The sequence below is a fragment of the Tachyglossus aculeatus genome, unplaced genomic scaffold, assembly GCF_015852505.1.
Source record: "Tachyglossus aculeatus isolate mTacAcu1 unplaced genomic scaffold, mTacAcu1.pri scaffold_12_arrow_ctg1, whole genome shotgun sequence".
Lineage (NCBI taxonomy): Eukaryota > Metazoa > Chordata > Mammalia > Monotremata > Tachyglossidae > Tachyglossus > Tachyglossus aculeatus.
In genome coordinates this window covers 1,200,407-1,215,717 of record NW_024044858.1, presented here as the reverse complement: position 1 = coordinate 1,215,717, position 15,311 = coordinate 1,200,407, and the positions used below count along the sequence as shown (strand labels likewise).

Here is a 15,311-nt window from a genome sequence, read left to right as displayed (position 1 = left end):
GTGTGTCTGTATGTGTGCATGCGTGCGCATCCCTCTCTGGGGTAGCACTCCGACCCAACCCGGGGGAGCAGCCGCTGATAATCGCTTGGGGTCGACTGGGAAAACCGAAAAACCGAACCGCGGTACTGCCTTTCCCAGGAAACCCATCTGGAGACTCTCGGCCGGAAAGCGGTACCCGAAGCAGAGACGCCCCCCGCACCTGAAGGAGAAAATGAAGAAGCTGTTACAAGACTCGCCAGATGAACCCTCGGGGAGCCAGGGGCCACCCACCCAGCCCTCCCCGGGGGCACCCAGTGGGAATGGCTCAGTTGGGGACCTCAAGAGCAGGCTGCCGAGTCCCGCGGACCCCACCCCTGAAGTCGCCGTTCCCCAGGAGAGCAGCCGGGGCTCGGGGGAAGGCAAGCCAGGGTGCCTCGGGGAGGTGCGACTGAACTGCGACGGCTGCGTCCAGGTGCCTCGCCCCGGGCACGGCTGGCCGGAGGACCGCTCGGCCAGAGGGCAGCTAAGGCCGTCCCCGTTTCCGGGCCCGGCCAAGGACGCCCCGGCGTCCGGTCCCCGGGATCGCTCCGCCCTCGGCGTTGCCGCGGGCCGGAGAGGGAGCCCCGAGCGGTCCGGGCCGTCTGGTCCAAACGGGGCCCCGGCCTCCAAGGGCGGCAGGCTGCGGCGGCGGGACCTGGGGGCGGATGTGGTGGAGTCCATCATCAAGGAGCTGCAAGGGATCAGCCAGATCCAGACGGAAATCGCCGAGCTCCGGCAGCACCTGGGCTCCGTCAGGGGCTCGGTGGACGAGGTGTTGAGCTGCGTGGACTCGGTCCTCAGCGAGATCGAGGGCCTGCAGCCGGCGGGCGGCTCCAAGGCCCAAGCGCCTCGGGTCGCGGCGGGCGGCGAGTCCCGCCGGGGGGCCCTCGGCGAGGAAGCCGTACTGTACTTCTACGGCCTCCCGGAGCGGGACGGGGAGAACACGGTGGAGCTCATTTACCGCTTTCTGGCCGAGCACCAGTGCGTCAACGGCGTCCAGTGCAGCAAGTACATCAAGGACGCCTACCGGTCCAGCCTGACGAGAGGCAAGGCCCCGGCCCCCAGGCCGGCGGTCGTCACACTCGTGCAGCCCGAGCAGAGGGACCTCATCCTACAGAAATCGATTCTCCTACAACGTTTGGGGGTCAAGATCGCGACCCGTGAAGAGCCCTTGGGCTCCTTCCTGCAGCAGAGGCTCCAGGAGCATCGCCAGCGCTCACGGAGTCCTGACGATGAAGGAGGGCATCTCCGGGCAGGCTCAGAGACCACGGGGTACCGCGCGGGGACCGTTCAGATCCGGGGCCTGGAGGGAAGTCCGAACCCCCCGAGCCTCTCGGAGGAGCTCGGCTTTGCTCCAAAAGGCAGCTGGGTTGAGGGAGGGCCGGTGGGGCCCAAGCTCCCCGGGCAGACCCCACCCTCCGGCGAGCCATCTCCCTCCACTCCGTGGGAATCTAAGCAAGCTCCCTTGGGGTCGATCCCGAAGCGGGAAAAACCAGGGGACTCCGAGGGGCTCCTCAACCGGGGAGGCGGAGAAGTCGGCCGCGGCCCCGGAAACGGGACCGCTGCGTGCGCGCCTCCCGCCCGGGACCCGAGGGCCGAGGGAGAGCCCGCGGAAGAGAGCGATTCCCGAGACGGCGGGCCCGGCCCGGAGATTCCCAGCCTGGACCGGCCCGATACCCTTCTGGGAGACCGGGGTGGTCGGCCGTTGGCTTTGAGCCACGACGGCGGGCTGGATCACGTGGGAGCGGAGAGTCACGGAGACCTGGTGCCCGTCGACCTGAACGAGGAGGAGCCGGCCGGGCGGCTCCTCCTGGATGTCTTGGAGAACTCCCCGTATTTCCTGGAGCCCTTGCAGGGCAGCGTGGACGGGGAGGATGTGAAGTTCTACACGAGCCGGCTCGGAAAGGCGATTCACCAGGTGAGGTCCGTCCTGCAGGGCGTGTTCCAGAGGCTGGAGAGCGCCGACCCGCTCAGCCCGGACGACGCCGGCCGCTGCCGGACCGACGGCAGCGCCAGGCTGCGAGAAGCCAGCCCCGGCGGGCAGGCCGACAGCAGGACGGGGAGCCCTTTCAGTCTGTGGAGCGAGAGCCTGGCCAGCGAGGCCGCCGACGGCGAAGCGGCCCTCGCCGGGCAGAAGGAGATGCTCCCCGACCCCGGCGACCCCCCTCCGGCCCCCGCCAGCTCCCCTCTCTCTTGTTCCGTGCCGCGTTCGCATCCCGATGCTCGTGCCCGGGACGCGGCGGTCGACTCGGACCGGTCCACGGACGGCGGGCTGAGCCTGGAACAGGTGTGCGTGGAAACCATCTACCTCAGCAAGTGCATCAACAACTTCAAAAACCTCCTGAGGGAAAAGAGGCTGATGCAGAAAAGACTCTTGCAGGACTCGCTGTCGGAAGCTGAAGAACCGTATCCAGGTACATGGCCGCTGAGCGTCTGAGGAGGCTGTTTTCAGGCGGTCGTTCATCCAGAGCTGGGTTTTTAAGGAGCGGTGCCTAAAAGCGTGCGGGGATTGTCACCGCTCAGCATTTCGCCCGGAACTCCTGGGACCGGGGGAGGCTTCCGATCGTGTAAATTACCTTATTTCCAAAGGGGAGAGGGCAGTGCCTACGCTCCGAGTGTATCCCCGGAATTTCCCCTCAGCTACCTCCTTCCCCAGAGTGGCGGGCGGCCCAAGGGCGCCAGGGCTCCTCCATCCCACTCCCCAACTCTCCCGTGGGCCTGATCCATTCCTCAAGTCCTCCCCTTCCCTCTCTTCGCCTAACGTCCCGCTCACCCCCACCATCTATTCACCGGGCAAGACCCCCGAATCCGAGTACTCCAAGTGAGTCACCTTGGGTTTAAGAAGTAGGAGGATTTTTTTAGACCTGAGTAAGAAGGGCAAGTCTCAAGGGGATAGTGGGGGGTGTAGAAACTACCTTCACCCTAAAGATGGTTCTGGGGATTGACAGGTCACTAGAAACCGGCCGGGATAATCCGTCTCTCGGTCCTCCGGAGAAGCCGACCGAGGGAAACGAGGCGCGGAGCCGGTCCTGGGGGAGGAAGCCGACCCGAGGTTGCTGTAGTGTCGCCGATAATGGCATGTTTCTTTTCAAAATTATCTGTGGAATTGCCTCTGGGGGAAGGTAGTGCTGATTCCGTGGCTTTGACTTCGCATCAGGTACAAATTACAAAGTCAATTTATGGGCACCTGGGGACCGTTTAGAAGGACTGTTAGCCAGCGATTTGGCTCTGCTTCTCCGGTTGGCTCCTGGATTTCTCTCTCTCTCTCTCTCTGTCTAAATTGTCCTCCTGTCGTGGGATCCAGGCCAACGGCTCTCCAGGGCCTTGTGTCCGTGATGGCTGGGAGAGCGGGAGAGGAATCCAGAAGGTTGACACTCCTCGGAACAAACAGTAGTCGTGCAAAGACGGCAGGCTTCAGTCCGTTTTCGTCGTAACTGTAAAGCTTTGCAGGGGTGGAGTCTGGGCCACAGGCCCTCGGGGGGATAGGGTCAGACAATATGGCACTAGGTCCGAAGCTCAGACCCTCAGTCCCGTCCTCACCCCCGGGGAGGACGGCCAAGTGGATCCCTTCAGACCCTGCCCACCAAAGATTAGCCGGGAGCCGCAGGAGATAGCCGCTGGGTTGGACTCATGGAATGAGCATCAACGGGGAGTTTGTTCCCCAGCCTGGTTGTAGGCACCCAACCGACTGTTTCCATTCATACCCAGTTCCTATTTGGCTTTGGACCTAATAACAATAATAATAATGGCATTTATTAAGCGCTTACTATGTACCGTTCTAAGCACTGGGGAGGATACAAGGCGATCAGGTTGTCCCCCGGGGGGCTCACCGTCTCAACTCCCATTTTACAGATGAGGGAACCGAGAGGCGCGGTGAAGTGACTGGCCCGAAGTCACCCAGCTGACAATTGGCGGAGCCGGGATTTGAACCCGGGCCCTCCGACTCCAAAGCCCCTGCCCTTTCCGCTGAGCCACGCTGCACCTCATCCCTCCCCTGCAAATGGGGCCTGTGCGTATCTTGTTGGTCCGTCCCCAAGGTTGCCAGTCTCCATCGGGGCCAGACACCTCGGCTGGTCCGCGGGCGCACGAGGAAGGCTGGAAAAGCAGAGGTTTTTTTGGGGGGTCGGGGCAGACCTGGCTCAGCCTTCCATGTGGAAAGGAGGGATAGGAGGGATAAAGGGGAAGCATACTCCCCTGCTTGGGGAAGCAGCGTGGCGCAGTGGAAAGAGCCCGGGCTTTGGAGTCGGAGGTCATGGCTTCAAATCCCGGCTCCGCCGGTCGTCAGCTTTGTGACTTTGGGCGAGTCACTTCACTTCTCTCTGCCTCAGTTCCCTCATCTGTAAAATGGGGAGTAAGACTGTGAGCCCCCCGTGGGACAACCTGATCACCTTGTAACCTTCCCAGCGCTTTAGAACAGTGCTTTGCACATAGTAAGCGCTTAATAAATGCCATTATTATTATTATTATTATTATACTACGGAGGAAAGTTCCACCCAGGGATACTTCTGGAAGTCGGGCTGGCTGTTGATGGGACACTCTGGAACACCCTGGCCAGAATGAAGGAACTTGGTGGCTCTTGTTTTGGCTCCCGTTAGTGGCAGGTGATGGAAAGTTTATTTATTAATTTTTTATCCTATCTGTTAAGCTCTTACTACGTGCCAGGCACCGTACAGTGCTCTGCACACAGTAAGCGCTCAATAAATACGATTGATTGATTGATTGCTGGGGTAGAAACTGGCTAATCAGGTTGGACCCACTCCGTGTCCCACATGGGGCGCACGGTCTTAATCCCCATTTTATAATAATAATAATTAATAATTTTGGTATTTGTTAAGCGCTTACTATGTGCAAAGCACTGTTCTAAGCACTGGGGAGGATACGAGGTGATCAGGTTGTCCCATGTGGGGCTCACAGTCTTCATCCCCATTTTACAGATGAGGTCACTGAGGCCCAGAGAAGTGAAGTGACTTGCCCAAAGTCACACAGCTGACAAGCGGCAGAGCCGGGGTTTGAACCCATGACCTTTGACTCCCAAGCCCGGGCTCTTTCCACTGAGCCACGCTGCTTCTCTTAGGGATGAAGTAAGTGAGGCACAGAGAATGCCCAAAGTCCCCCAGCAGACAAGCAGCGGAGCCAGGATTAGAATCCAATGCCTCTGACTTTATCCACTGGGCCATATTTGTCATTTCAGAAGTAATAAGAATAAGAATGATGGCATTTATTAAGCGCTTACTATGCGCAAAGCACTGTTCTAAGCGCTGGGGAGGTTACAAGGTGATCAGGTGGTCCCACGGGGCGGCTCGGAGTCTTCATCCTCATTTGACAGATGAGGGAACTGAGGCCCAGTGAAGTGACTTCTCATTCATTCATTCTTTCAATCGTATTTATTGAGCACTTACTGTTTGCAGAGCACTGTACTAAGCACTTGGGAAGTACAATTTGGCAACATATAGAGACGGTCCCTACCCAACAGTGGGCTCATAGTCTAGAAGGGGGAGACAGAGAACAAAACATATAAACAGAATAAAATAGATAGAATAAATATGTACAAGTAAAATAGATAAATAGAGTAATAAATACAACATACAAACACATACAACATACTTGCCCAAAGTCACACCACTGCCAATTGGCAGAGCCGGGACTTGAACCCATGAGAAGCGGCGTGGCTCAGTGGGAAGAGCCCAGGCTTTGGAGTCAGAGGTCATGGGTTCGAATCCCGCCTCCGCCACGTGTCTGCTGTGTGACCTTGGGCAAGTCACTTCACTTCTCTGAGCCTCAGTGACCTCATCTGTAAAATGGGGATGAAGACCGTGAGCCCCACGTGGGACCACCTGATCACCCCATATCCCCCCAGCGCTTAGAACAGTGCTTGGCACATAGTCAGCGCTCAATAAATACTACTGAATGAGTGAATGACCCCTGACTCCAAAGCCCGGGCTCTTTTTCACCGAGCCCCGCGGCTTTTCTCCAACAATTGTAACAAGTAACAATTCAGACAGCAGCTCCGGGCGTTCATTTACCGGACCACCACCGCATGTTCATTTAAATCGTATTTATTGAGCGCTTACCGTTGTGTGAAGGGATGTTAGGTTCTCTAGACTAGGAGCTGGGCCTCTGGGGTTGTTTAACCCTACGTCCCTCTAGCCGGGTCTGTTCTGATGGATCTGGCCATTCTGCGGCATTTACTGAGCGCTTACTCGGTGCAGAGCCCCGTCGCAAGCGCTCGCGGACGTTCGAGTCGGTAGAAATTACCTCTGCCGTCAAGGAGCTTACAATCTAATAGGGGAGACGTAAATTAAAATACACCACAGACGGGGAAGCAGCAGAGCGTAAGGACAGGGACAACTGTCTCTATGTGTTGCCAATTTGTATTTCCCAAGCGCTTATTACAGTGCTCTGCACATAGTAAGCGCTCAATAAATACGATTGATGATGATGAGCAGTGCTGAGGCGGTGACGGTAGGAAGAGGAGCCGAGAGCTTTGGGGGGTGAGATTCATTCATTCAGTCATGTTTATTGAGCGCTTACTGTGTGCAGGGCACTGTACTAAGCACTTGGGAAGTCCAAGTTGGCAGCATATAGAGACGGTCCCTACCCGACAGCGGGCTCACGGTCTAGAAGGGGGAGCCAGACAACAAAACAAAGCATATTAACAAAATAAAACAGAGTAAATATGTACAAGTAAAATAAATGCATAAATAGAGTAATAAATCTGTACAAACATATATACAGGTGCTGCGGGGAGGGGAAGGAGGTAAGGTGGGGGGGGATGGGGAGGGATCGTATTTATTGAGCGCTTAATTTAGCCCACGCATTGACCTAATTAGAAGTTCCCCTCGCGTTGGTGTGAGGCAGAGATGTGAGCCCAGGTGCAGAGGCGGCACATCAGGAAGAGAGACGAGTCCAGAGGGAAGCAGGGAAGACTTCCTGGATATAGGATTTTAGTAGGGCTTTGAAGATGGGGAGAGTATTGGGCTGGTGATTATGAAGGGAAATCCATCAGTCGTATTTATTGAGCGCTTACCGGGTGCAGAGCACTGTGCTAAGCGCTTGAAAGAGGGGAGGGATTCCCAGGCCAGAGGAGCACGGGAGCAGGGAGGTATAGGCAGGTGAGTTGTGAAGCAGGAAACCGTAAGGTTGTGAGTTTGGGAGGAGCGAAGAATAGGGGCTGGGGAGTAGCAGGTGAGCAAATGGTAAGGAGATTTTTATTTTATTTTTTAATTTTTTTTGTTAGGAAGGACAGCTATTGGAGGTTTCTGAGGAATGGAGGCAAATGTCCTAAGTGCCATATCAGGAAGCGGTGTAATTCTCATCTCCCCCTCCCGCCCCGCCATCCCTACCCCAACCCTTCTAACAAAAAATTTTCTCTGGTTTAATTAAGAAATGGCCAGAATCACCTTTGTCTTTTTATGTGAAGGCGCTCTTCTTGCTATTTCCCCCTGGAAAATGGGGTGATGGGTTATGGGGTAGGACTCGATTCTTCTCTCCTTCCCTAAACCCTTGGGGGCATTATTATTGTTGTTATTATTATTATTATTATTATTATTATTAATGATGATAATAATAATAATGGCATTTATTAAGCGCTTACTATGTGCAAAGCACAGAGTAATTATTATTATTATTATTAATAATGAAAATGATGGTATCTGTTAAGCGCTTACTATGTGCCAACCACTGTTCTAAGCGCTGGTGTAGATACAAGGTAATCAGGTTGTCCCACGTAGGGGTCACGGTCTTAATCCCCGTTTTACAGATGAGGTAACTGAGGCGCAGAGAAGTAAAGTGGCTTGCCCAGAGTCACCCAGCTGACAAGCAGCGGAGCCGGGATTAAAACCCACGACCTCTGACTCCCAAGCCACTTTCCGCTAAGCCACGCTGCCAATCAAACTTCCACTTATTCTCTTGGAATCTCAGGCGAATCAGCACTGTTCACTGCGTTTGATCTCCATACCCAGGACAGAAACCTGTTCTAATCTTTTTATTCCTCTTGCTCCTTTCTTTCCTTTCTTCCTTTTCCTCCCTCCCTCCTTTTTCCTTCTCCTTTTCATCCTGTCCTTCCCTTTCTCATTCTCCCCCTTCCTGCCTTTTTCTCCTTTTCCTCCCTAACTTCCTCCCTTCTCCTTTTCCTCCCCTTCTTTCCTTCCTTCCCATTTTCTTCTCCTTTTTCATCTCTTCCGTCCTTCCCATTTTCCTCCTCTTTTCCCTCTCTCGCTTCCCTCCCTTTTTCCCCTCTCTTTCTTCACAGAGGGCCCCGGAAGAGACCTGCAGGTTGCGCATGCCGCCCCGTCCCCTTCCGAACAGCGCGTGCCTTCCCGCCTCTCCCTCCCGTGTGCATGCCCTGTCGTAGTGCCGTGGCTTCCGCGGGGCGCCCTGCGATTCCCTCCGCATTCAGCATGCCCGGTTTCTGAACGATGCCTAATCCTTCGTATATAATGAGAGTCTGTTCAGTGGAGGGATTACCCATCCCTTGGCACGGAAATACCGCTGATTGTGTCGCAGCACGTTGGCACTCTTGGATTTGCGCCTCTCGCACAGATGCCAGCCCCCGCCCCGCAAGATGAGGCTTCAGATCCTCTTCATGCCGCTCTCCTCTGCCCGCTCCTCCCGGCCTACAGACATACAGCCCCGTTCCCCGCAAGGATCAGCCCTGCTTGACTGCGTGGAGTGTGTTTGGGAAGCGTTAGCATGGCAGAGGGGCCCTGGAGCTCTCTCTACCCTCACCCACAGCTGCCCATCCCACGTGGGAACGTCCCTGCCCCGTCTCCCGGCCCCCTTTCGGGATTCCGTCTTCTTGCTCCTGGCGTTCACGCCGTCGGTATATAGCGTGGCCTGGAGCGGTAGAGAATCTAGGTCGGTGCTAACGCTGGGCCCTTCGGCTGCCGGGCCGGAGCCGGGAGTGACCCGAGCCAGGCCCGAAATGGTCAGGGACCCGTTGGGATTATCGGTGCGGATTAGACTGCCGACTGCGCTTTCTCCGAGGGACTCGTCCGCGGCTGTTTGCCACCCCGACTCTGCCCGCCGCGGAAGGAGTCGGGAATCGGGCCGCTGGCCGGGACGGTCCCCGTGGAACGGCTGCCCTGTCCGGGGGCTGGTCGCGCTCACCGAGCCGCGTGGCGGCCCGGTGCTTCGGCCGTTGCTGGTGGCCGCAATTAGGGCTCTGGTGGCCCGGGGTGCCGGACTTGGGGTCCGCCCACAGTGGGGTCAGCCAGCCCAAATGCGCAGTTTTTCCCAGGCCTTCTCCCCAGGGGTGACTAGGTTGAGCTCCCATCAGGGCCACCCCATTCTGTCCCTTAGAGATTCCCGGAGCTCCGCTTCGCCCCTGGTAGGTCAGGACAGTCTGCATTGCAGCTGCCGCTCCCGCCTTTAGGTCAGAGCACCGGAGAACCCCGGCCTCGGGCTTGGAATCGACACATCCCGGGACTTGATCTTGGATACGGCTGCCCTGGATAGGGCTTGACGGCGGGGGGGGGTCCAAGCGCTTGGTACAGTGCTCAGCACACAGTAAGCGCTCAATAAATATGATTGAATGAATGAGTGTAGAGCTTCGAATCGAGAGCTCGGCTTCTCCGGCGGGAAGGATCGAGCAAACAGTCGTATTTTACTGAGGGTTTCCCGAGTGCAGAGCACTGTACCAAGCGCTCGCTCGGGCGGGTACAGCGTAACAGGGTCGGGAGACGTGTTCCCTGCCCACAGGCGGTCAGGAATCGCTCCCCAGCCCGAGTTGGGAGGACAGGTGACCGCGGGGGCTTCAGGTGCCCTGGTGTCCCCGTCAGGGACGCGGGGTATCGGGCTTGATGGGGTGGGGTCTGACCCGGTACCGGCATCGCTTATCGTCTTCCCCGGCCCACCTGTAGTGTCTTGGGATGGGTCGCCGGCGGCCCTCCCTCCCGTTTGTCTTCCGCCGCTCCCCAGTCTGGTTCTTGTTGGCAGAGTCAACCCCTGCCCATCATCATCAATTGTATTTATTGAGCGCTTACTGCGTGCAGAGCACTGTACTAAGCGCTTGGGAAGTACAAGTTGGTAACATATAGAGACGGTCCCTACCCAGCAGTGGGCTCCTGTCGGCTTGGAGCAGAGAGGATGCTTGGGCAGGCGGGTCATCCCCTCCTGCCAGCTGACCATCCCTTCCTCTCATCCCCCACCTCTGGCAGGTTAGAGACTCTCTCTGTCAGCTCCTGGAATAGAAGTTTCGGAGTCTTCCTTTGGCGAGGCCTCTTTCATCGTCAATCATCATCATCAGTCGTATTTATTGAGCGCTTACTATGTGCAGAGCACTGTACTAAGCGCTTGGGAAGTACAAATTGGCAACATATAGAGACAGTCCCTACCCAACAGTGGGCTCACAGTCTAAGGAAGAAGAAATCTCTTTGACAGCCAGGCTGGGAGGAGAGGAGAGTCTGGTCCCCGGAAACCGTTGGTGCTCTGCTTTGGCCCTTACCGTGCCCCGTACGAAGGAAGGGACAGCCCAGAGCCCTAAGACTTCTTTCAGCCGTTCGCCCCCACAGCGTCAGTCAATCGTAGCTTCAATCAATCAATCAATCGTATTTATTGAGCGCTTGCTGTGTGCAGAGCACTGGACTAAGCGTTTGGGAAGTACAAGTTGGCAACAGAGCAGAGCGCAGAGCACTGTATCAAGCGCTTGGGAGAGTACCGTATCACAGGAAAAAAGCAAACCATTCCTTGCCCAATCTTGCTGCCTTTTAGTCTTCCAAAGGGTCCAAGGGCCTCCTGCTTCTCTGTCTCGTTGGCACTGTTTTCTTTAGCATTGTCGGCTAGGGTGCTGCGCAAGTAGCAGAATCCAGTCAGTGGGTGGAGAGCTCCCTGGGTGTGGCCCGTCCCCAGAGCCTGCCCGAAAGCCAGGGCTGGGCACAGTTGTCCCGTGCCGAGTTTTTCCAGTTTGGGAAAGCCGCTGCCATCCAGAGCCGTCAACCGCCAGTCGCCTGGGGGCCGAGGATCATTCGGCCGGCCGGCGGCCATTTGACCGACAGCCTCATCACCCGTGGCCAGGGCAGGAGGGGAGAGGTGGGTGTGTCAGGGCTAGGGAAGGACATCAAATTCGAGTCAGTCGTCTGGTTCATATCGAGGAATTTGGATCCGTAGCAGATTCTTCTCTCTAGACCAAGGCAAGCGGGCTGGGTTTCTTCTCCTGAGATTTGCGGGGCAATCTGAGTTCAGGAAGTGATCCCGAGCTTACTCTTCCACCGCTCTATCTCTGGGGCAACCATCTCTGCCTCCGTTTCTCTCTCCTCTTCATTCTGCCTTGTGGGGGGAAGGACTTTTCCCGGCGGCCTCTCTCTCTGTAGGCTGCCCTCGACCTGCTCCGGGACAGGCTTGGGCTTGGGCTGTCGTCACCTGGGGCGTCTCATCATCATCAATCGTATTTAGTGAGCGCTTACTATGTGCAGAGCACTGTACTAAGCGCTTGGGAAGTACAAATTGGCAACACATAGAGTCTCCTTGGGCACGCTGTTCCCCAGCCGCTGGCATCCCGAGAACCAGCGGACGTGAGAGCCCTCCCCAGTCACTGGAAGCGTCGGAGAAAGCGGGCACCCCGAGGGATGCTCCGTTAGCCATCTCGCTGGCATTCTTGGCTGGAGTAGTAGCAACAGTCGTTGGAGTAGCGGTGGCGGCGGTGTTTATTAAGTGCTTACTTGTGCAGAGCACTGTACTAAGTGCTGGGAGAGAATAGACGGGTGGTATTTCCGTTTCCTTTCCCATCCTCCCCGCCGCGCAGCTCTAGGTCGAACCAGATGGTTCTCTCTCCTGCACCTCCGCCCACCTTAGTTTCGGAAAGGAGGCTTTTCAGCTCATCCTGTGAAGTTTACCGGAGCAGGGGCCCCGAAGGCGGGGTTTGAGGAAGGAGTGGGGTCGTCTACATGTGATCTAGAGGAGATGCCCAATCCGCCAGTCCCAGATGGCGGATGCCAAGGGACCCGTCCTCCGCCTGCAGACGGGGTGGCATCCTTCAGGTCCAGACGCAACCTCGCTGAGGTTTCTCTGTGGCCATCCTGGGGGAACCAATGGAGAAGTACAGCCGCCGGGAGGCAGGCCGCTCCCCTCATCAGTCGACCCAGCGTACTTATTGGGCGTTTACCGCGTGCTGAGCACTGAACTGATCGCTTGGGAGAGCGATATAGCCATACGACCGACACACTCCCTGCCTGCAGCGAGCTTACAGTCCAGAGGACTAAGGGCGGCATCACCGGGCCGGGGGGGGCTCGCAGGGCCAACTTGGCGCCGGCAATAAGCCTTTGCTCCGGGTTTGGTCCATTTGGCCTCAGGACCCATTGGATCCGATCCGGCTGCGGCTTCAGAGAAGGGGACGGTGCGGGACGGTCACGCATCCAAGCTGTTAGCAGAGTTTAGGAGTAAGTAAGCGTGAATTCCCCCGCCCTTGTATTACCTTCATCGAGTCTCGCCGATGAAGCCGAATTCCCCTCCCGGCAGCGTGAGCCGTCTCCCCGGCCGACCAAGGCACTCCCGCCCGCGTGGTCGTGCTTGCATGGGTTTGGACTACTTCGGTTTGAACCCACAAGGAGCCTGCACGGTGTTCTCGTTTGCTCGGGGGGGTTGTTTTTGGCTGCGGAAAGGGGTCGATCCGCCTTTCTGAGCGTTCTCTGGAAAGACCAGGTACACTGAACAGGCTCTTCAAATCCACCACCGCGGTTCATTCATTCAGTCGTATTCACTGAGCGCTCACTGTGTGCCGGGCACTGAACGTAGCGCTTCTGGTGAGTCGTGGCCCATCGCGGAGACAGAGCGTGTGTGTGCATGTATGCGTGTGTCTGTCTTAATGCATTATATCTTCAGCTGGTGCTGCTGGAAGCAGATGTGTGTGTGTGTGTTTGCACGCACACTCATCGACCTGCATGAACAGGTCTCCCCGCCCCTGCCCCGAAGCGGATCTCACTACCCCGTTTCAGTGACTTGGGTTTTTTCGAGAAATCATTTCCTTTTCCTCTCCTCCTTTCCAGGTCCCCGACGATGGCGACCCATCGAAGCAGCCGTGGTTCAAGGGCGGGTAAGCGGCTTTACTGGGGGACGTGAAAGAGAGCCTCTGGTCGGACCAATGCCCCGGCCAGGAGAAGGGAGCGTTTGCTTCCTAGCCCTTGCCAAACTGACGGGAAGCCCCGGGATCAAAGGTTTGCCCGAGGGCGGCGAGGGAGTGGAGAAAGGGAAGTTAGCGGCTGTGTCTCTATGTGGGGTTTGTGGGCGCTAAAGCCCGCGTGGGTCAGGCCTGACCCACAAGAACCCCCCACCCTGCCGCCTTTTCCCGGAATTAAACCTCTGGGCCCAGATTGAACTGACCCACTTCCAAATCCAGCCAGGTTCTGGGCCTGATTTGTACAGCTCTCCCCTCCTCACTTGAGCCGTTGCCCTGCTTTCATGTGGAAGATTTCCCCGTCTTCCTCTTTCCACGCCGTTCTGTTTGGCTCTCCCGACCTGGGATCCATCAATCGTATTTATTGAGCGCTTACTGTGTGCAGAGCACTGTACTAAGCGCTTGGGAAGTATAAGTTGGCAACATATAGAGACGGTCCCTACCCAACAGTGGGCTCACAGTCTAGCCTGGCACATAGTAAGATCAGCTGTACTGCCACTCGAAAGGGGCCTGATATGCTGGGTTGGGTCCGGTTTAGTGTGGAAAAATCCTCGGGGTCCAGGGAGGATTCTGAGCTGGTCAGCATGAGGCAGGTTTCCTGGTTTGTGTAGTTGTTTTCTCCTTCAGGGAGTCCGTGTGGCTCACCTAGGTTGGAGGAGAATCCAGTGTGGGGGAGGGAATAAGACTTTTAGACTGTGAGCCCACTGTTGGGTAGGGACTGTCTCTATATGTTGCCAATTTGTACTTCCCAAGCGCTTAGTCCAGTGCTCTGCACATAGTAAGCGCTCAATAAATACGATTGATGATGATGATGATGAATAAGGCTGGTGAGAGGGTGGGGAGGGAGGAGAGAGAGAAAGGAGGGAGCACAGAGGCATCAGACAGAACAACACCCGGAGAGAGCGGAAGACTGAAGAGCAGGAGAGGGGAAGGGGAGTGAGGGATCTTCCAGGAAGATAAGCCCAAACGGTCAAGGGTGGCCGAACCCAGGAAAGAGGGATTCCCAGCGCCGGAGGAATAGGGTCGTGAGCGGGGAATTAAGGAAGAAGTACCAGGTACCTAAGAGCGGAGTGGACGTTTCTGCTCATCTTGGGTGAGTCAAGTTGCAGAGTGGGTGATTTAACCCACTCTGAGCTAGTCAGTATGGAATTGGGAGTGTCAGCTGGCGCTTTGGGTGCTGTAAGACCCCACGACGGGTAAGGCTGGGGTGTCAGTCGTATTTATTGAGCGATTAGCACTGTACCAAGTGCCTGGGAGTATAACAGAGTTGGGAGGCACGTTCCCCTGCCCGCAACGAACCCAGCCAGCTAGCGTCCCGTGGGCCCTAGCAGCTGACAGACCAGGTTTGGGGAAATGGGATTGGAAAACACCCTCTGCCCCACCTCAGTCTCCACCTTCCTGCCGCCCCTGGACTAGAATGAGTCGCACCCCTTCCTCTGGGATTCAGGGATGGATGGGAGGGCAGGAGGGATAACCTAGGCCCTTGCCGACTTTAAGCAGGGTGTCGAGGTGGTCTCGGTGCTGGTGTCCCCCTCCCCGGACGCCACGAGAAGAGTAGTAGCTGCCATCGGGTGGGGGTCATGGAGGATGGGGACGGAAGAGGGAGTGTAGAGAGCGGAAGGACCCGGAGGTAAACTGGGGAAGGCAAGGAGAAGGAGCGTGGGCCTGAGAAATCAGAAGGTCACGGGTTCTAATCCCGGCTCCGCCGTGTGTCTGCTGTGCGACCCTGGGCAAGTCACTTAATCTCTCTGGGCCTCGGTTATCTCATCTGTAAAGCGGGAATTGAGGCCGCGCCCCAGGCGGGACAGGGGCTGTGTCCAACCCGATTTGCTTGTATCCACCCCAGCGCGAGCCTGGCACATAGTAAGTACTTAACGAATGCCGTAGTTATTGTTATTATTAAGGTGCAACAGATAAGAATGGGAATGACTAGACTGTCAGCCCGTCTTCTAGACTGTGAGCCCGTTGTTGGGTAGGGACCAACTCTATATGTTACCGATTTGTACTTCCCAAGCGCTTAGCACACAGTAATCACTCAATAAATACGACTGAATGAATGAATGAATGAATGAATGAACACGAGGGGCCACGTAAGGTGGATGAAAAATGGGACATAGTGCTGACCACCTCGACACCCTGCTTAAAGTTGGCAAGGGCCTAGGGTATCCCTCCTGCCCACCCATCC

The 15,311-nt window shown here is 56.6% G+C and overlaps 1 protein-coding gene across 2 annotated transcripts in view; it reads left to right on the top strand.

The window, feature by feature from the left end:
* The window catches only part of UNC13B (unc-13 homolog B), a 210,215-nt gene that overhangs the window by 136,987 nt on the left and 57,917 nt on the right, over positions 1–15,311 (top strand). The window contains exons 2-4 of one of the 2 annotated variants that reach the window (XM_038742472.1): positions 139–2,432; positions 8,270–8,292; positions 12,999–13,045. In XM_038742472.1, coding sequence (XP_038598400.1) covers positions 139–2,432; positions 8,270–8,292; positions 12,999–13,045 — 2,364 coding nt within the window. The remainder of the gene's footprint in view (positions 1–138; positions 2,433–8,269; positions 8,293–12,998; positions 13,046–15,311) is intronic. The other variant, XM_038742473.1, reaches the window with a different exon arrangement.